General features: G+C 39.2%; 1 protein-coding gene across 1 annotated transcript in view; it reads left to right on the top strand.

Moving 5' to 3' along the window:
- Nucleotides 1-4,704: 4,704 nt before the first annotated feature.
- LOC131693599 (polyamine-transporting ATPase 13A3) overlaps nucleotides 4,705-23,088 on the top strand; it is a 57,201-nt gene continuing 38,817 nt past the window's right edge. Inside the window, exons 1-2 of the mRNA XM_058981522.1 lie at nucleotides 4,705-5,589; nucleotides 5,758-6,638. Of these exons, the coding sequence (XP_058837505.1) occupies nucleotides 6,121-6,638 (518 nt within the window). The 5' untranslated portion in view covers nucleotides 4,705-5,589; nucleotides 5,758-6,120. The remainder of the gene's footprint in view (nucleotides 5,590-5,757; nucleotides 6,639-23,088) is intronic.

The following is a 23,088-nucleotide window of genomic DNA, read 5'->3' as shown; positions in this document are numbered from 1 at the left end:
TCGAACTCGTGCAATAATTCACAAAATCAAAAAATATTATTCATGTATACTTGAACTGATTTATGATTCCTAGCGACTGATCATTCGGGCTCTTGAAATAGTTCACAAAACCAAGAAATCTTATTCACAGAAACGTGAACTGATTCGTGATTTCTAATATAATAGTCACACCTGACCATGTATGGCCGTGAACTAGTTCACAAAATCAAAAAATATCATTCATGTCTTCGTGAACTAGTTCATGATTCCTAGTATAATTTTCACGATTGACCATTCGAGCTCATGAAGTAGTTTACAAAATCATAAAATTTTATTCATGGATTTGTGAACTGGTTCATGACTCGTAGTACATGATTCACGATTTATCTTGAGTGCTTATGATATTTAGAAGACATCCGTAATCATTTTCTATTTTATACAACTCTACACAAGCTCTTGAAATATTCACGTGAACTGTTTCACACATTTTTTATCGTGAAATGTCATGTACAGTAGACTGCCCAGAAAAATAATGAATTTTTGAAAACTCAATCGGCCCATTCCTGACTCGATTCCGGGTTCCACCAGAAGCACTTGGACCAAATTTGAAGCAAATCGGATAAGTCTAGCTACCGGACCAACGTGCCTGAAGTTTGTATGGGATTTTTTTGACAATTTACATGGAGAAAACCCACTAGCTCCCATTTTTGCCGCTAGGTGGCTCTATATTCATCGTATTATCATTATAAGTGAAAATAAGAAAGATTATTTAATTGTCTACAACATTGTCGAAGACTGCTATTGAATCCGGCTTTATTAAAAGAAGTTATTAAACTTTTAACGAAGTGATGTCTGAGTCAGTTTTGCATGGGGCCTAGCAGTGCATGGTTGTGTATCAGTACTCGATTTCCACGAACTATACATTTTTGTGAAATAATCGTTAGGTTTAGCTCAATAGTATGTTCAGAAGAATTATAGCACATAATACGAGTTATGTCTTGGTTAGAAAATTTTAGTTCCAGATGTGACCGCATAGAGGGTGCCAACACTAACTTTTCATAGAAGAGAGATAGAACATCAAAATGTTTGAAAGAATTATTGCAAAATGCCTATTCTACAACTTTGTGGAAGACACCTTATTTCTATCTCTTTCCGTTGAAAAGTAAGTGTTGGCGCCCTCTATGTGGTCACAGGTGGAACTAAAATTTTCTAACCAAAACAAAACTCGTATCATTTGCTACAATTCTTCTGAACAAACTATTCAGCTAAACATAACCTTTATTTCACAAACATATATAGCTCGTAGGAATCGAGTACTGATACACATCCACGCACTGCTAGGCCCCATGCAAAACTGACTCAGACATCACTTCGTTAAAAGTTTAATAACTTCTTTTAGCAAAGCCGGATTCACTAGCAGTCTTCGACAAAGTTGTAGACAATTAAATTCTTATTCTTTCTTTCTTATTTTCACTTATAGTGATAAAACGATCCATATAGTGCCACCTAGTGGCGAAAATGCGAGCTAGTGGGTTTTCTCCATGTAAATTCTCGACAAACATATGATTACGGCGTAAAAGCCAACTGTCAAAATTCTCTTTAAAAGAAAGTTTCGGACAAACAGTGACTGATCGAGTACAGTACACAGCAGTAAACGATAAAGAAAACTTTTATCTTTTATCTACTGCCAACATCTGCGATTTACGAGTTACGATTTGGCCGAAATTTTCATTCAAAGTGAATTTTGACAGTTGGCTTTTAAGCCGTAATCATATGTTTGGAGAGAATTGTCGAAAAATCCCATACAAACTTCAGGCACGTTGGTCCGGTAGTTAGACTTGTCCGATTTGCTTCAAATTTGTTCCAAGCACTCCTGGTAGGACCCGGAATCGACTGAGGGGTGGGCCGATAGGGGTAATTTTTTTCCTGACACTTTATTAAACATACACAGTAGCCACATTACTGCATGTGTCAAATTCGAACGTGAGCTCATGGAAATTACGAATAAAGTGACTAAGATCCTGAAATCATGAACATAAATTACACTACTCGTAATTAAAATATCACAAATCGTTACTACGATCCTGTAACACAAATCACTCTACGTGTGACTAAAATATCACGATAATGTGAATATAATTTACGGAAATCGTGATTGTGATCCTGAAATCATGAACAAAAGTCACACTCCTGTGCCAGAAAAACTCAACACGAAACTGATGAATAAAATAACACGAAAACGTGTATATAAATTACGAATATTGTGATTAAAACGCTGAAATCATGAACATAAATCGTGCTACTCTGCCAGAAAAATCCGATAATAAACTCATGAGTAGAATATCACAGTAACGTGATGAGAAATTATGAAAATCACGACTAAGCTCCTGAAATCATGGCCGTCGTTTTAGTTGATATACTGCAAACCAGTGTATCCCCAACGTGTGAGCAAGAAGCATAACAAAAACTAAACATGTCCAGGGAACAACCACAGTAACCCAACCACAAATTGCACTGTAATGCCATTTTGCGCGAAGTAGTTTTTTTAAAAAACACAGTTTCGTAGGAACTTGGTCACGATTTTCGTAAATCGCTCAGTTCACGAAATCGTGATTTTTTATTTATGAACGGATTTTTTCCGTGTATAAACATCACGGGACTTCTATGAGTTTTAAGAAAGGTGTTCAAACTTTAACCGGAGCACTATGAATTTCAAGAAAATTGATGACACTTAGTGTGATTTTACGAATTCCATCGAAGTGCTACGACCTTCAAGAAAGCCCTACAAACGTAGGGTAATCTAACGAATTCAGAGAATTAGTGCAAACTTTAGGGAAAACTTTAGGAAAGTCTGCAATTTCAGAGAAATTTCCCAAGAATTTCGTCCGTCACGAAGTTTTTCAAGGGCCTTATATTATCTAGAGTGATAAAAAACGGTTTTATATTGTGACGCTTCCTAAAAAATATGTGTGTGCCAATTTCGGGCCCCAAATTCCATGCATTCTGAGAGGCACTGTATTGAACAGAACAGATGAGATTCAAATACCTCGCATGCTGTGGTGTTAAACCTACAGCACAATTCTTTTCGCTATGTCACGATTTTAAAGCTCGCGAGCAAGATTTAAAAAAAAACTATTCAACATATTGACGTCATCCAAGGTTTAATTGTAGCGTGTTGAATGGCGAAAGTGAACCAAAACATATAGAGCACAGATACCGTCGAAATTTGTGTTTGAAATGATGTGTTGATTTTGCAATATGAAAAAATACAATTTTATCTCGTAAATTTCGGATTTTCAGAGATTCATAGAACAACAAAAATATATAAGAACAAAAAAATCGTTGTATACCCAAAACCAACCCGATTATAGAAACACATATATTAACCCTTTCATGCCCAACTTTATTCTAGTGCATATAGGGTTCCAAAACTATTTTTCCTTGGTCAAGAAACACGAAAAGCTATTTTCATAAAACTAGGTGTTCCCCTCGCAGTGATAGAAGCTGATCAATTTTTAGAATATTTACAACAGTTTAGTTGCGTGGAAAACGTAGCCAGACAGTCTAAATTTAATAAGCTTTCTCAGTTTTCAATAATATAACATAATGAAGATATATGAAAAATTCATTTTCCATTGTCAACGTAAACGGCAGCACTGCTCCATCGGAATCCAATCAGACTTATTGCAATAAGGTCAGTTCTAGAGCTGATCCTTGTAACTGTTATTACTCAAATAGAAGGCAATAGTCACATTCATTAGCCTTACTTGTTTTTGTGAACAAATCTTGCCTCAATTAAAAGTATAGCTGTTAAAAAACGTTGTTGTCCACAAACAGCATGGGTATGAATGGGTAAATGCAAAAAATACTTTAATAGACTGGGAATACTTTTCTGGATTACAAAACAATCCAAGAAAATCATGTAGGCTTCCCTGGTTTAATATGTGTTTCAGTGATTTTTTACAAATTCTGTGCTCTTCAGCAGTCTTAAAAACTTCATGGAAGTTCTTCGAACTTCCAAGAGATTCTACAAAGTCCAACAAAGTTTAAAAAACTCAACGGATCCCACTAACATCAGATAATGTATACGGAGCTCAGAGCACTTCTGCAAAACTCAGATAAATCATACTGTTCAAACTACGAGTTTTTTTTATGAATTTAAGGGAGGTCTATGAATCTTCGAGAATAGTCAACCACCTTCAAAGAACTGCCAGAATCTAGGCAAAGTTGTTTTCAAGTCATTCTGGACGATAGGGCCATTTTGTGTAAATTAACTACCCAGATAGGTCAGTTTATAACTAATATGAGGTTTTTTGCAATAAATATTTTGTAAATCTTTAAAGCATTAAGCTAAGATTAAAAAGGTAATACTTTGAAATTCAATTCTTACGTTAAGCGCAGGTTCGTACTGTTAAGCTATATCATTACAAAAAACCTCCCGAAACTCCCAGAAGGTTGCATTTTTTGTCTTAAATTAAAGAAAATCTCATTAACAATCTTCCTGAATTCCTAGTTCATTCCAGTTTTCTTGTGGTTTACCTGGTTCAATTTACCGCAGTCTACCCGTGTCTAAAAACACAAATCGCATATTCTATACAAATGCAACTATAGAATCCACACAGCTGTGTATCTCCCCGCCAGATATCTACATTATATTCTAAGGGTACCCGGTTATCAGCTCGTGTGCTATAACCTCAGTTCAGGTACGTTTCACCAAGTCAGTATCTTCCGAGAATCGCGCGCGTTCGCTACCATGTGCTCTCGATGACCACATTGTTTTATTTTTCCTGATTCAGCACAACACCAAATACGACGACGAGCTCGGTTTTGGTGTGTTGGTGAGAAAATTACTCACCCCAGCCGTAGGAGTGCTGTAAAAGTTTCCCATAATTCGAGCGGTTGGTGAGTTTCGCTCTCAACCAGAGTGCGGAGTTCAATAAAATTGCTAGAAAAAATATGTCAGCATCATGAGTGAAAAATTTTGACAAGCTCTACCATTCCAGTCCAGTCAGTACGGTGCGTGCGTTTCAGCTTCAATCGTGTGATTTGCGGATCTGTCCGGATTTTCGTACAATATTGGTGCTGATTTTTCTGCTAGACGTGGAAATAATGTCCAAGATGAGAGCTCTGTGATTGGAGTGTGCTAATTGAGAGTAGTGGTGCTGTAATTTGCTTTGTTCTGGTGACTGTTCGAGGAAAAAGCGTGATCCATGTGGAAATTCGTGTTTGATGAGGTGTAAAAACGAAGTGTCTCGTGGAGAATAGTGGTCCAGGCGATTCACATTTTTTTGTTGATGAGCTGAGACGAAGAACTGGTGATCCAAGCGAGGCTTCTGGAAACAGCCTAATGTAGTCTCGAAACCAAGCAAAATTTAGATTTTTCACATCAAGGGAAATAATAACCAGAACACTGCATGCCGCTGTACCTTGAAATCATGCAAAATACCAGGTTCTGCGCCAATATGGTTTTTGTGTGATTGACAAGTGTTGATAAAAGCGGCGGAATTATCAAATCATCATAAATCTTGGAAATCAAAAAAAAAATCGATTGCGTGTCACGACGTCCTTGGCCGATAAAATACCGTAACAGGAGAGCACCAAATAAGCGAGGTACGATACGTCTGAATCAAAGACACACTAAATACACGTACTAATGCTTATATAATTGCACTCCGAACGAAACTGGACTAACTTTCTCAGCCGACACGGCCCACACACCAATGAGTGTGCCATTTTTCGAGTGTCGCCTCTAATTGTTCGTTGTCTGCTCTTTTCCAGAATTTCCGGTGTAAAATCGATGAAAAAGTAATTCTCAGCAACACTGGCAAACACCTCAACCATTTGCCGTTGTCGTGACCATCGTGAAATGCACCATCCACCGTACGCTGCTGCTGTGATTGTTGGACACAATTTTGTCAGGAGATAGCATACCTACACAAAAGCACCTACATTTCGCTGATTACAAGCAGTACTACTCGAGCGCACCGCCTTCTTCAATATAACGCTTCACCAGCTGTGCAGTCACAATTACTTTAGTTTGATTTCCCGTACGAAAATCACGAGAGCAAAACCTCCCTGACCTCCGCTCAGTGGCGAGGTTTACGTGGTTGTGTGTCCACTACCACAAAAAGGGATACAAATATGCCACTCGAAACCAGCGGTCATCCTCCCACCCCAGCTGCTTCACCGACACCATCGGCGAAGGATGTTCCGGATCAGGCCAACGGTTACCAGGAGCTGTACAGTTCGATCCGCAGCAACAAGTCCGTCAAATCCAAAGTTTCCGGCAACTCGTTGCGCTACAATCGGGACAAGGAGAAACGCTATGCGGACGGTATGTCCACACTGGTGGAGCTCCTGACGGAGACCTCCCAGGCATCCGTGCATGACATCCTGAACGATGGTGACGAGGATCAGATGTTTATTACCGGGTACGAAAAATGCGCTATTCGCACCTTCTTCTGCTATATCGGTTACTTCCTAACGTTGGGCATTCTACGGCTGGTGATGCACTGGTGGCAACACTGGTTGCTGCTGGCAACACACCGAAAGTGCTCGCTGGAGGTAGCCCAGAAGGTGTTGGTACACGAGCGGTATCAGGGCAAGCACGATGCCTATTATGTCAAGAGCGTCATCACGTTGGACTCCGATGCGGTTAGGTGAGTACTTGTTTGTGATTTTCTATTCTGTAAAATTATAAAGTAGGGAAATTTTTGTTGTGAATAGTGGAATTGTAAATCCCATAAAGGCGGTATCGTTATGCGTCATAGTATTTCACCATTACGAGCAATTGTAGTGTTTGTGGAGTGAATACGGCTGGTTTCCTCTTATTGTGTAAAACGACAATTTTAGAAAGCTATGCTGTATGTTCTACCTAAAACTTTCTAACGAGTAACGACCAATACTTTTGTAATTTGTGATGTAATTAAAAACTATTCTAGCGGCAGGGGAGCTACTAAAATCGACTAGATTTATCGTCGAGTGCAAAACGATCCGGTTTTTACCGGATTCCTCATTCAATAAAGTAGGTTTATGTGATTTTCACTCAAGGCGCTTGATCAGCGCACGGTAATGAGTTCTAAATTGACTTCGATAAACTGATTGCTTTGCGGAAATAAGGCCGAGAATGCGGTTGAGTTGAGGTATCAGTTAAACGACAAAGTTGTCATTTTCTTCATAATATTACTTTAATGACTGATTAAAAGACATAGTCGGCTTAATTCTCTGTCTCCGACAAAGTAAATATTATTCTCCGGCATTTCAGCGCTTGGTGATCTAAAATCTGCACTGTCTGGGTAAATAATTAACAAGTTCTGTAAACATTTAGCTTGTCAAAAGAGTCCATACAAATTCGTCGACGCAATCGCTAAATCTAACTGATTTGTTTCGTTAGCAGCTTTAGAAAAATACTTGTTTTCATGTGGGACCTGCACAGTTCTGGGGCTTTGTTTACCAAAAAGCAAAATGATCTCCGGTTGAAGCTTCTATGCAAAACTTTTGGTAAATTGATATCTATATGAAATATTGTATTGTTTATTGGGACTTTAACCTCGATGGGTCATTCGCTCTATTATTTGATATACATATCTAAACTAGAGCTAAAATTTTACGTGATCATCTCCAGAAATCTATCCGGTAGTAAATTAAATTACGCAGTATAAGTAAACACAAATCGCGACAATGAAGTTGTTATTTGGTTCAGATTCCTCAATCCACACTGGATATTCAGAAATATTTGTTGACTGGGCACTGAGAAGCGACATGCAACTTGAATGGGGTATTTTGTAACATGAGCGCTAATTTGAAAGAATAACGAACTCACGTACGATAAATGTAATGATTGCTTCATATTTGAGAAACTTTGCTAATTTGAGCAGAAAGAGAAGACTGTTTGTTCAATTATGTGTGCTGTCACTTTCTAAATATGTCTTTGTAGAATGTAATTAAAACTTGTGCGCTGTAAACTGGAAACTAACTTTACTCATATCTTACTATATCTTCAACGGTTATGTATAACTTCCGTCGTAATGAGCGAAATATTTTAACTAATAATTACAACGATCTTGTATTAAATTGCAACGAATGGAAAATATGTCGGTTCTTCTGGTAAAGAGGGACAAGTCTGTCTTTGCCGTGAGACATGTTGGTAGACTTGAGCGCTTCGTAGTAACTCTGCCTAAGCTCGACTCCTGCCAGCAGAAAACAAAAGATTAATTCTTAAGATTTTAAGCCTGTTTCTAATGACACTGCCACTTGTAGTTTGCCGATCTGTATATTTCACATCCTTGTACTATGGCTATGAAATTTTCAAAACTTTCCCTACTTAGTAATCTCTAGCTAATTCAACATCGTTAAAAAGCAAAAAAATTAACAAAAAACTGTTTTTTGCGAATGTTTCATAACAAAAGTTCCGATTAGTTTCCGTTATTCGCTGTGTGCCGACATAATTATTTTGCGGCGTCACGATTTCGATTTGCTGTTTAATCTTTATCCATAAAAGAACTTACTTCGATTTAGTACATAATTATATAGAATTTGTTACCCGCACGAAACGCGTCGAATGTTGAGGGTGGAAAGTTTTTAGTACCCACCAGTTTTGAATTCAAGGAAAGTACCGCCGCTAAAAAGAAATTGAATCAAAAAGTGCGCCAAGCTACGGAATCAAAGAAGGTGCCTGCATTTGAAAAAAAACATCTTCCGTTTTAATGTGAGATACCTTCCCACAATACGTGACCCATTAAACACACTTTGTTGATCAGAATACTCGGTAAGCTGATCAATAAAATCATGATTTGGAACGTTCAAAGCTCGTAAAACATCTCTGGGCTATGATATCCTAGGACGTGCACATGGTTATCACATTGTTGATCTTTTCAATCTATTTTAAATTCACGCTCAATAATCTTTCTCTAAGGTACTAGACGCAGAGCCGTAGCGTGTGGTTGGCCGTGTTGGCCCCCAACAATTGCACCTAACTTAAGGGGGCGCTGAAATCGAAACCTATTTTATAATTTAAGTGGGGATAAATAATGAGAGGAGTGCCATTTCCAAGCACACACTAAATTATTGTTCGAAAATCGAACTGAAAACGAAAGCCAATGTAAAGTAGCGTACAACTGTGACCCCACCAAAGGTGCTAAAAGATTACGCTACGCTGAAGTCTTCTCGATGCCAGGAAGAGCTCCGCAATATCACAAAGTTGCCAGTGATCAACGAGTTTTGCACTAAGTTGAATCTCTGGTTGAAATGCCACGAGACTTTTGGAGTTCCTAGAAGCGTTGACAATTTCTTGTTTTATCTCCAATTACTAGGACTTTGCGTCAGACCTTCCTCGAGCTGGTATATTTGACGACCAGCTTATGATTTGTGGTCGTGAGTGGCGTAGCACTTTTCAGTATTTCTGCAAATCGGTGACACTGTCGATTTCAACTTTGTGAGCGGGTATGTAAATGTGGTAGTCCTTCATAAAAGCCAGAATATCACAATTCTGGTCAAAATATCTGTTATCGCTGAATGAGTCATAGCTTTGTTTTACTTAAATGTTCAAAAAGAGGGGTGGATAATGTCTGGGATATAAGCGGAATGTTGTGACGGCACTTGGACTGATGATTCGAATGCAATGATATGCACCGTAATCAACAATTCACAAACCAGGTCATAGCTCCTAAAAATAGTCTCCTCAATATATTGGTCTTGATAGACAGATATAGTATTCCTAAAAAAGCTCCTATCAATTGGAAAAAATTATCTTATAATGTCATGAAATATCGAGATTTGGAGTAATCTCCAAAAAATGCCTTTCTGGGATATTAAATTTTTTTAATTCAGATACGTCCTGAGTTTGGAAATGCAGCATTTAATATTTGTATGTCTTAGATATGCATGAAACGTCGAAATCTAGTGGTAATTCGAAAAAAAAATATTTTGATATTTTTTTCGAGAATCTAAAATAATCCAAAATATCCGACTTTTCATACATTTCTAATACTTTTTGCATCAAAAAGAAATTAAAAGCTGCGTAACACTAAATCTTGACGATTTATGACCATCTAAGCCATTTTGTATCAAAACTACGAATTCGATTTTTGAGTATTCAAAGAGTTCTTGGTGTATTTGACGGGTGAAAATTTGTCATTTCTGATTGAGTTTTACATAGAGACTTTTTTCGAGATGTGTGGTTGTAAAATTCGATGGTTACTTTTTCCCATACGTGCCATTGCCACCCTAATATACGGTCTCCTGAATAAATGCTTACATAAAATGCGCGGCAGTCAAACAACTTCGGTTGAATTTTTTAGAAATCGAGTATTTTTACAATCTTGCAATCATCGGAAATAAATATAACTGTCGCTTAAAGATTGAACTGCAGAGGCGGGTCTAATTCCCTAAAAATCGTCAGCTCAGTAAACTGATATACACATAAAGTCTTCCGGAGCGATACTCCGTCCGTCGCCTTTAAATACCCAGAATCTACTGATTTCTCAGTCTCCCGAAAAAATACTTTGTCCGTCGCCTTAAAACACCTAGCTTCGAATGATATTAGAGACAAATCTACAGTGAACTTATTTTTAAAATTTCACAAAACCATAGTGTTCTGTTGGTGTTCCATACTGATGGCTCTGCCCGAAATAGGCTAGAAAAATATCATTCGTCCAACCTGATGTCGTTCAGGTACATTGAAATATAGATTGCTTTTTCGGTTAGATTATCTTAACTTCATATTCACCTCGGCATATTCGCTGACAATGCGTAGTTAGCGTAGACAAATGACGCATGGGGCGCAAAACTGAGTCTCCGCCAAGGGCGTCAGAAGAGCACGCTACGGCTCTGACTAGACGCAGTCGCTACAACGGTCGGAAAACAGTGGTGTTTTAAACAACAATGTTAAAAAACTACAGGGTTCGGCGTTCGAAGTGCAACAAACTTCAGATCATGAGCGCTGCTGTCACGTTTCAATAAGACAATAAGATTGGCCCTCGAATTCACCAGATGAGAATCCAATGTATTATTCTCTCTGGGCCATTTTAGAGAGTAAACTCTGAAGCAAAAACCAAATTATTCCACCTAGCAGTGAGATGAGATATTTCTTATACACATCACTGTTGGATCATTCATTAGTTTGCAGAACTCGCCCAACTAGAGTTGGGATGAAAACAATTCTTAGTCCTGCACGAATAAAACCTCGAATAAACTGAATAAATTATAGAAAATCAATAAAACGAACAAAATAAAAACAAACGAAAAAATTAAAAAAAAAAGATTTTTAAATTCATAAAATGAGTAGCATGATTAATATAAATCATATCAATAAAATACTATCATATTAGATAAGTTCATTAAATGAAAATTAGGCAATATTTAAAAACAGTTATAAAATTTATAAAATAAATTAAATTGACTCAAGCTAGCAAATTGAATGAAATAAATAAAAGGAATGACCAAACATGCAATGAATAAAATTAAAGAAATAAACAAATTGAATCAAATGAATCGATTGATCAAATTAAATAAATAAATCAAGTGAATCAAATGAATTTAATGAATCCAGCCATTCAGAGGTGTCGCGTGGTTTCCGCCGTCAACCTGTTCAATATACCACAAAGGCCCTCTAAACGTCACACTCATCTCTAATTCGACTCTATGAGATGTTTTTAGATCAGCTAATTATTTTTCGTTTATCTCTTCTGACGTTACTCGGGTGGGTTCGACATCCGACAAAATCGTCGATTCCAATTCACATATTTAATTCACAAATTATCTAGGTAAATGTTGGTAATACATGTAAAATAATAATTATCTTCGCTTGCAGTGTGACAGGGCCCACTTTAATTCATTGCTCTACGTTTACTTCGTGTAATAGTCGGAAATGAATGAAAACCTGCACTAAATGAATGGGCAGTTTGATCGTTTGACATTATCAGTTGAACATGGAAAATGAATGCGGCTGAAATATGATCAATTTTCATTCAATGAATTCGAACATTTGTAATACGGTCATTTAATACTAACATATCATGGTATGATATGAATTAACGTGAAATGTGGAATCTTATGTTCACGAAATAATCGTCTTTCTGTATAAGAAAGATTGAAATATTTGTCAACCGGTTGAAAGTCATCTATCAATTCTTTCAAATGGGATAGAATTTTGAATGTTCATGATGCAATTTATTGAATCCAATAAAAAAATTGTTGTCAAATGTCGTAGGCATGAGATATTTAACTACCAGTTCATTATTACAATATAACGCGAGATCATTCGAACAACCCCTGGTTTGTGTTTACGTGCACTTTAGCAAACAATTTCTTTTCGTTGTGTTGCGTAAGCACGGTATACATCGTAGATTGCAGACTGATGACTCTCATTTCCACCCAGACTACTTGAGGAGCATTGTTAGGGAATAACAATTGATCCAGTCCAAGCGAAAATTTTGCCTGAGAACCACCAGTGCGGGCCACGACCATCTTTACCGTAACTTGGGATACGAGAAAGAAAGCGTTGATGTGGTACTTACTTAACGGAAGACCCCGACTCAGTGACACTCCCATAGGTACCACGGGTTGGGTAGTGGGTGGGTTGTTAATCAGGATTCACCTCAAGCAAGCGATGCGACTGAGAATATATTTTCGTGCATAAGGAGTTTGAATAGCTTGTTTTTTTTTATTCATTTCGTTTATTTGATAGGCACAAATGCGTTAGCTTGGCGGTGCCAAATGCTTTTGTTTTTACATTTTGGATATCTTAAAACTAGGAGGTTACAATGTTGAAATATTTTTTTTTACAAAGGAAAAGAAAGTTTACAGCTATCTTAAGACTAGAAGTAAGATTCAATATACAAGAGAGGGCCAAAAGATTTTTTTTATGAAAGAATTTAAAACAAGGGATTCACTTTGATATACAAGAGGGGGAGTAATAGTATTTTACGAAATATTTTACGGTTATCTTAAAACTAACAATATAGTTTAGTACACAAAAGGGGGAACAAATATTTATGAGAAACTTCACAGAAATCTTAAAACTAGGGATTCAATTCTATTTACAAGATGGAGGACAAGAGTTTCAATAAAGAGTCAAAATTATAGCTATCTTAAAACTAGGAATACAGAATACTAATTTGAATTTTTTAACTAAAACTTATGCTTGGTCAAGATATTCAGAGGGTGGCTTATTTCCGCATCAGTGTAGCAGCAGTTGTATCAAGGACAGGGGAGAGACAGGGAAAGAAGAGCAAAACTTGCAACTTTCGCTCGAGGGGGGGGGGGGGGGGAAGGGGGATCAGCGAAACAAATTTGCGCCTCAGTCTAGTAAGTTGTCGAGTACCGGATTGGCGGATGGTATTCTTCGGACCCGCGGGGAATCCTTCAAAAGTCATCGGACCTCGAGTCGCTCTCGCTTCAGTTTCCTTCTATGCAGGCGTAGTGGTAAGGGCGACGGCGGTTACATAGTGGCACTCTGGAGCTGATCGGTTCCACAAGGCAGGAGGAAACTCTAAAAACGAGAAATAAAAGAGAGGGGCTAAATTGGGATATTTATCGTTTTTATGAAGGTATAAATAAGGGACATATAGGGGAAATCACGAGTTGCCAGCATATCTCGGACTGGTACATTGGGTGGTCTACCTCGGGCCCGAAGGGATTCCTTTAACTGAGACCTGGTGTCACAATACCCGGCGCATACCCAGACAACGTGTTCGATGTCGTGATAGCCCTCGTCACAAGCGCACAGACTACTCTCCGCAAGCCCAATACGCCGCAAATGCGCATCCATGGTGTAGTGATTGGACATAAGTCGGGACATTACGCGAATAAAATCCCGACCCACATCCATCCCCCCGAACCAAGGCTTCGTTGATACCTTTGGGATAATCGAATGTAGCCATCGTCCAAGTTCCCCATTGCTCCACGAGGTTTGCCAACTGTTGAGCGTCCTCTGACGACAAATACTAAAAAATTCGTTGAAGCAGATTGGTCTTTCGTATAAGTCACCATTTAATGCGCCCACCTTTGCTAATGAGTCGGCCTTTTCATTGCCCGGGATAGAACAATGAGAGGGGACCCAAACAAAGGTAATCTGATAAGATTTTTCAGATAACGTACACAAGGACTCCTGTATCTTCCCCAGAAAATACGGGAATTGCTTTTTAGGCTTCACCGCACGAAGAGCCTCGATAGAGCTGAGGCTGTCCGAAACGATGAAGTAGTGATCTGTGGGCAGAGTGTCGATGATCCCAAGGGTGTACTGAATTGCAGCTAACTCTGCGACGTAAACTGAAGCGGGATCATTGAGCTTGAATGAAGCGGTGATAGTATTGTTGAAGATACCGAAGCCAGTGGACCCATCGAGATTTGATCCATCAGTGTAAAACATTTTGTCGCAGTCGACTTCTCGGAATTTATTATAAAATATATTGGGGATCACCTGCGGGCGTATATGGTCCGGGATTCCACGAATCTCTTCCTTCATGGATGTGTCGAAGAATACAGTAGAATCAGAAGTATCTAGGAAACGGACACGGTTGGGATTGTACGAAGAAGGATTGATGCTCTGTGCCATGTAGTCGAAGTACAAGGACATAAAACGGGTTTGAGAATTAAGCTCGACGAGCCTCTCGAAGTTTTCAATCACCAACGGGTTCAGAATGTCGCATCGGATGAGCAATCGATATGAGAGTTCCCAAAATCGATTTTTTAGCGGAAGAACTCCCGCCAGCACTTCGAGACTCATCGTATGGGTCGAGTGCATGCAACCCAAGGCAATGCGCAAGCAACGATACTGGATTCTCTCCAGTTTGATGAAGTGTATGTTCGCAGCGGAGCGGAAACAGAAACACCCGTACTCCATCACCGACAATATCGTTGTTTGGTACAACCTGATCAGGTCTCCTGGGTGAGCACCCCACCATGTTCCAGTTATTGTTCGGAGAAAATTGATCCTTTGTTGGCATTTCTGTTTCAGATACCTAATGTGACATCCCCAGGTACCTTTAGAGTCGAACCAGACCCCGAGATATTTAAATGTGAAAACCTGGTTGATCGTTGCACCCATTAATAAAAGCTGGAGTTGCGCCGGCTCACGCTTCCTAGAAAAAACAACCAACTCAGTTTTCTCCGCGGAGAACTCAATACCCAGCTGAAGAGCCCAAGCAGACAAATTGTCCAAGGTATTTTGTAATGGTCCTTGCAAGTCGGCAGCTTTGAGCCCTGTAACAGAGACCACCCCGTCGTCTGCAAGTTGCCTTAGCGTGCATGAATTGGCAAGACAATCGTCAATGTCATTCACGTAGAAATTGTAGAGCAGGGGACTTAGACATGAGCCCTGGGGAAGACCCATGTAGCTAAATCGCGATGTTGTTAAATCGCCATGCGAAAAGTGCATGTGCTTTTCAGACAACAGGTTTAGCAAAAAGTTATTTAAAATTGGTGAAAGACCATGCTGGTGCAGCTTCTCTGACAGAATTTTGATAGAAACTGTGTCAAAAGCTCCCTTAATATCCAAGAAGACTGATGCCATCTGCTCTTTGTTAGCATAGGCCATTTGGATTTCTGTAGAAAGCAACGCAAGGCAATCGTTCGTCCCTTTGCCTTTGCGGAAGCCAAATTGTGTATCTGACAGTAAGCCATTTGCTTCAACCCAATTGTCGAGGCGAAACAAGATCATTTTCTCGAACAACTTCCGAATACAGGACAGCATTGCAATCGGCCGATACGAGTTGTGGTCGGAGGCTGGTTTTCCTGGTTTTTGGATGGCGATGACCTTCACTTGCCTCCATTCATAAGGGACAACGTTACCCTCAAGAAACTTGTTAAATAAATTCAACAAGCGCCTTTTTGCAGTGTCAGGCAGATTCTTCAGCAAGTTGAATTTGATTCTGTCTAACCCTGGGGCGTTATTGTTGCACGATAAGAGAGCAAGTGAGAACTCCACCATCGAAAACGGTGTTTCGTTCGCGGTATCGTGAGGAGACGCGGCGCGGCACGTTTTCTGTACCGGGACAGAGTCCGGACAGATCTTCTTGGCGAAAGCGAATATCCAACGGTTTGAATATTCCACGTTCTCGTTGGTACTATTACGGTTACGCATACGTCGAGCCGTACCCCAAAGAGTGCTCATCGCTGTTTCTCTCGTTAACCCGTCGACGAACCGGCGCCAATAACTGCGTTTTTTTGGCTTTCATTAGACTCTTCATTCTCCTTTCTAACGACGCGTACTGTTGATAGCTAGCGGGTAACCCGTCTTCCCGGAAGGCCTTATATGCAGTGGACTTTTCCGCGTACAGCTCTGAGCACTCTTTATCCCACCACAGGGTGGGAGACCGTCCATGGGTATTCGCGCTGGGTACTGGTTTAGTCTGAGCTTGATTCGCACTGTCGAGAATCAAGCCAGTCAAAAACCTGTACTCTTCCTCCGGAAGAAGTTCTTGAGTGGATTCGATTTTAATGGATATCGCGGTCGCGTAACTCTTCCAATCAATGTTCCGTGTGAGGTCATACGAGACATTGATTGTTTTCGATGGTCTTGAACCGTTAGCAATTGAAATCACGATAGGCAAATGATCGCTACCGTGGGGATCAGGGATCACCTTCCACATGCAATCTAACTGTAGCGATGTCGAGCAAAGCGACAAATCCAACGCGCTTGCGCGTGCTGGTGGTGTAGGAATCCGCGTTATTTCTCCCGTGTTTAAGATGGTCATGTTGAAATTATCGCAAAGATCTTGGATTAATGTTGATCTATTATCATCATGAAGACAGCCCCATACCATACCGTGCGAGTTAAAGTCTCCCAGAACTAGCCGCGGTGCCGGTAAGGATTCCGTGATATTACAAAGCGTTCGGTGCCCTACCGAGGCTCTAGGAGGAATGTAGATGGAAGCAATGCAAAGGTCTTTACCTTTGATTAAAACTTGACAAGCGACAATTTCAATGCCTGGTGTCGAAGGGAGGTTAATTCGGTTGAAAGAATAGCACTTTTTGATCCCCAAAAGTACTCCTCCATAGGGGTTTTCTCGATCCAGACGAATTATATTAAAGTCGTGGAAGTTGAGATTTATATCGGAAGTTAACCAAGTTTCACATAATGCGAAAGCATCACATTTTAAACTATTTAGTAAAAATTTAAAGGAATCGATTTTCGGGAGGATACTTCTGCTGTTCCACTGTAGAACAGTGATCGAATCGGTGACCTCGTTCGATGACTTAGCCATCGAAGGATACGATCGCTGCAAGGAGGGGCCATTTAGTAGTCAACTGCTTCAAACATGTTTGCACTATAGGGAGAAAACGTATCAGAAGGCTTTTAAGAGGATCAGTAACATTGAAAGCTGTGAAAATTAAGTCCACTATGTCAGAAAATTTCATTAGTCCGCTACTGGACTGAGTATCTGTTTGAAAAAAGGGGACACTTGGGGTTTTTGGTGTCCCTGGAAGTGGTGGGTACTCCTTGTTAGAATTAATATTTCCAAGTCCTGGAGCAAATTGCTTCGGCTTTTGTGCATCACTTCCGTTGGATTTATTGATTGTAGTTGGCGCACTCTGAGTGGACGACACCTTGGCACCCTTACGAGGCAATGTAGGGGAGGCTGGATTTCTCCTCTTCCTGGATTCCCCTGGGTTAACCAAAGATGTTCCCTCTCGTGGGTCGTCAGATTCTTGCTCAACGTTAGCCAAACCAGCATAGGGATTTTCGGACAGGACAGATGGCGAAGCATTCTTTAGCATTTCTGCATAAGAACGCCTTGAGCGTTCCTTAAGGGAGCGCTTAATTTTATCCCCGCGCTGCTTGTACGCAGGACATGATTTAAGAGCATGTGAAGGGCCCCCGCAGCAAATACACTTTTCAGTTTCTTTGTCGCAAGAGTCATCCTCATGCTCTCCTTCGCATTTGCCGCATCGTTTCTTATTTCCACAATATGTGGCTGTGTGGCCCAACTGCTTGCAGTTGCTGCAGCTCATGACCCGCGGTACAAACAGGCGAACTGGTAGGCGAACCTTGTCAAGGAGGATGTAGTTGGGAAGAGAGGACCCGGCGAATGTCACCCGAAGCGAGCCTGATAGAGAGTAGGTAGTCTTACCTCCCTCGGTGTTTGCGGTATACAATTGTTTGCATTCTAAGATCTTAATCTGTTCAAGAGAGGGGTCCTTAAAGCAGCCAACCCCGTGCTCCAACAGTTCTTCGCATTTCAGGCCCGGTTCGGACACTACCCCATCGATTTCACAGGCCACACAAGGCACGTACGCTTTAAATTCCCGCGTAAAGCGCTCACAGCAAGCAATCGCGTTTGCCTGGCCGAGATCACTCACTAGAACACGTATCTTGTTTGCCCGAACACGTGTTATCTGAGTTACGGCCGGGTAATTAGCAGTCAGATCTCGAGAAAGTTTTAATATATTAACCGGTTTCTCTCCGGTCCGAAAATATACCACCCATGGCCCAGAGGAACCTTCTGGGTACTGCTTTATACGGGGAGCAATGCGAGTATTAGGGGGATCAGGGACTTCCATGATTACATCAGATGGTATTTCGCCCTCGGCCATTTAAGCACGAGGGCAGAGCGTTATATAAACGGGAATGTGTCTTATTATTTGATTACAAGGTAGAGTAAAAGTAGGGAAAAGCAAACGAGGAAAAAAATAAAGCAAAACTTATCTGCAAACAACGTCGATTGTTCCGCACCAGCGAAAACAATGTACTGGATTTACTGTCGGCACCAGCAGAACGGCAGCTAACGAACGAACAAAGGATGACCTTGAATCACTGAAATTTACACTGTGAAATATAACGATCCGTTCCGTTCAAAGGTTGGGAGACGTATGTGAATAGCTTGTTGACTGTAGGATACGTAAATGTTCTAGATGCGAAGGCGTTTAAACTCTGGGCTTGTGGGCCATTAATAAATTATGTCGCGCGAATATTGCCCAATACTAACTAACACTCTCTCATACTACCGTGTTCTTTATTCCCTTAGTCTAATACGAAGCAAATGAGTTGCTTTTTTAGGAGCACATTACTGCCACTATACGTAAAAGTGTCACATGTTCTATGAAATTTCCTATCCGTAGAACGGCCGATTGCGTCAAAGCACATGGCGTGCTCCCCATAATTTTATGTCATAATTTGTCATAGCTCTTCCCCCTAATAGCGTGGCAGAATTTATAAATGAGCCTTTATAGGTATAATCACACGCATATTGAGATCCCGTAACTTCAATTTTTTCACCTCGTTCGAGTAAATGTTGAGAAAGAAATGTGGAAACATCTGTCACTCCCGAGTGTACTAGTGTTAAACTTCCAAAACCAAACATGGCGGCCAGTCCGCTGGAAGTAAACACAAACATCCGGACTCTTTGGTGCACGATGAAAAGAGAGAAATGCAAGGTGCAAAAATTTCTTTGAAGCAAAAGTAACCGGTCATTATTATCGTTGAACCAACGAAATACATACGCGCCTAAAACCAATATGCCCCAAGTGCAGCAACATTTTGTTCAGGCTACCCACAAAAACAAGCGTTCGAGCGACAAGCGCTCAAAAATTATAAATCGCTCTCGTTTGCACACAACTCTAACGCCCAAATGGACATCGCACCAATGCACGCTGGTTCAATATTTGACTTGAACCGGTGCAGAGGGAAATAAAAAAAACCGTTGCCTATCAATGTAGTATATATAGTAGGGTGTCCCAAAATGACATCATGTTAAAAAAGTCATCGGGCTCACTTCTTAAATGAAAGGTTAGTGTATTAGGACCACTTTCTTCTTCGGAGTGAGTTTGCTAAAACGCTTCCTACTGGTGGCGACTTTTGATTTTTTGAAAAATGGGCCGATTTTGGATAAAATTTTAAATTTATGCCTGTTGAAGTGGTCCTGAACTGTCTTAGATTTTTTTCAGCATTTTTTTATTTTTCTGGAGATCCAAACGGAGAAGTTTGGTTAGTTAGTTTGTACAAATTTGGAATTATAAGAGCGGCAGGGCCATTAAAACTTAGTAAAAAGTGAAATTTTTGGTGTTTTTCAGTATTTTTTCTTCAAAACTGGGTATCTACAAAATTTTAAAAGTACAGAAAACACTTTATATAGTTGAACCGAATTCAGGGGCGTAATTTTGCTGAAGGAAGTGTATAGCTACGGCCAATGGGGTATAAGTTATTTACGTTTTTGTTAAATAATCTTTTGACATTTTATGATATTCATAAAAAATAACACTGTTCTACAAAATAAAACAACTTAAGTGGGCTTAGTCCGCATATTATTTTTCGGAAAATAGAAGGAAAATGATGAAAAATGGCGTTTTTCGCTTGTCTCTAGTACATCAGAATCGGTTTTTATGAGCATTTGACGATTTTTTTTTAAATATTTTCTATATTAATAGCCACCTAGCGGGTTTGAAAATCACTAAAATTAAACAAATATGTCGAGTTAATGGCAAGTTATGGCGTATATTTGAAGGCTGAATTGATTAACGTACTTACATTTTGTATATAAAGTCTTATTTTCATGTTAGGAACTTTGAAGTGGAGAAAAATGCAGAAGAGTGAGGTGAGTGCTGAAAAACTGATATTTACTGTTTAGATCACATAATTCCGAAATAGTCAAATTTGGGGCAAATATCCTCGAAAAAGTTTTACAACAGAATACAGCGCATCTTCTGACACAATCGTTTTGTTGAAGATGCCTCCTAGAAGTAATTATGGAGAATTAACTCTTCAAAAAATAATTAGAGACTTGGCGTCATTAGCAAAGTTATTATTTTTATGATTTAAGTTACCAAAAAGTCATCAGTTGCTCATTAATCCTCGTCCTGACATACTAAAGACGTACAGAAAACGTCATTATTCATAATTTTCCTTCTATTTTTCGAAAAACAATGTGTGGTCAAAGCACATTTGAACTGATTTACTTTTTGGAACAGAATTATTTTTGATAAATTGCTAAAAATGTCAAAGGTTATCTACCAAAACTTAAATAACTCATACCCCATTAGCCATAGCTATACACTTTCTTCAGCAAAATTACGCCCCTGAATTCGGCTCAACTATATAAAGTGTTTTCTGTACTTTTAAAATTTTGTAGATACCCAGTTTTGAAGAAAAAATACTGAAAAACACCAAAAATTTCACTTTTTACTAAGTTTTAATGGCCCTGCCGCTCTTATAATTCCAAATTTGTACAAACTAACTAACCAAACTTCTCCGTTTGAATCTCCAGAAAAATAAAAAAATGCTGAAAAAAATCTAAGACAGTTCAGGACCACTTCAACAGGCATAAATTTAAATTTTTATCCAAAATCGGCCCATTTTTCAAAAAATCAAAAGTCGCCACCAGTAGGAAGCGTTTTAGCAAACTCACTCCGAAGAAGAAAGTGGTCCTAATACCCTAACCTTTCATTTAAGAAGTGAGCCCGATGACTCTTTTAACATGATGTCATTTTGGGACACCCTAATATATAGGTGTGGCAAACCACACGGTTTGCTAGTGTTGGCAGCCAAAAATATGTAAACAATCCAGAAGCACAACGGTCGACGTCATAGCGTTCACACGATTCAATGGGTGCGGAACGAACGGTATGACGAAAGCAAATCGATTTATTCTGTGATCACTTACACCACTCATGTAAGATTCATCTAACGAATACCAAAGTGCTATCTTCGCCATACCTATACCACATTGGTCGCCCATGACACTCACGCTGCTGTTCTAGTCGTCGTTCATGCAGCTACTCTATTCAGAGCATGCGGTGAGAGTACGAGATGCGTGCCTGTTGGAGGTTAAACCATGGGAAGACAAATCATTTTTGAAATTTACTCGCTTGGTATGCTAGGTTGGTTTATTGTTCGAATGTAATTGTCGAACATCAAGGTTTGGAGATTATTACTTTCATTTAAATTAATTTTCTGCAATTAATTTAAAACGGGTTTCGGGACGTCAGATTTTCCTTACCTGTTCAATGAACAGGTTGAACGTACTGACGTGTCGCCTCCGCCAGTTAATACAATGAATCAAATGAATGAAATGGATAAAATGAATACAATGAATGGAATTAATTAAATGAATTAGAACTATGAAATAAAAAAAATTAAATAAATAAGATGAATAAATAAAACAAAGGAATCAAATGAACAAAACGAACAGAACTGATAAAAGGAATAAAAAGACGAAGAAAATGAGTAGAACAAAACGAATTAATTAAAATACAAAAATTAACAATGTTAAAAAGTAATAATTGAACAGAAAAAAATGCGCCAAATAAATCAGATGGATGAAATGGATAAAACTGAAAAAATAGTCAGATTATCAAAATGAAGAAACAAAATAAAATGCATGAACTGAAAAAAAATGAATAGTATGCATAGAATGAAAACAGTGAATAAAATAAGTTAAATGAATGATGTGGATAAAATGCATAAAAAGAATGAACTGATCATTGTGAATCCAAAGAATAAAATAGATAAAATGAATAAAAAAAATGCTGAATGAAATAAATAATTAAAATGCAATGCTCATATGTCATTTATCATGGCAGTTCGGTGAAGTTTTCCTGGATTTAGACTACCAAATTTCGATGTGTACTGCCAAGAATTGTGCCCCTGGGTTCCTGCTTCCATGTCGTAGGAGACGACTGAAAACAGAAGTCCCTAACTCAAGGTGTAGTTCAGTGCCGACGACTTAATGGCTGGAGGCAGAGCTTAAAAAATGTGTCAACCCTGCGTAAACTTGAAAGAGAAACAAAATTCAATTCATGCTCGCCGCGATGAATGAAATGTTTGGTTCGTTTCCCTCGTCATTCGTACTCCCGACACAGCGCATTCAGGTTCGGGTATGTTCGGTTTCAGAAGCAAACTGAATTTTCTTTCTATGCTAACTCTGCGAGGGATTGTTGAGCAAAAGTGCACCAGATATAGTAACTTATGCTAGAAAATGTAGAAGATGCTAACTTCTGCCTTCAAACTGTCCACATGATAACTAATGAATGCTTTGGTTGGTGAATGGATTTATATTTCCTCTACACTCAAGCATTCGATTCTGCATGAAATTTCAGTAAGCTGAAAAGTTAATAAATGAGGGAAGTGATGAATCTTAATGTTGGTTTCGTTAAATACAAGCAGAAATACGAAAC

The sequence above is a fragment of the Topomyia yanbarensis genome, chromosome 3 (assembly GCF_030247195.1).
Source record: "Topomyia yanbarensis strain Yona2022 chromosome 3, ASM3024719v1, whole genome shotgun sequence".
In the NCBI taxonomy this organism is placed as follows: domain Eukaryota; kingdom Metazoa; phylum Arthropoda; class Insecta; order Diptera; family Culicidae; genus Topomyia; species Topomyia yanbarensis.
This window is presented reverse-complemented; position numbering and strand designations above follow the sequence as displayed.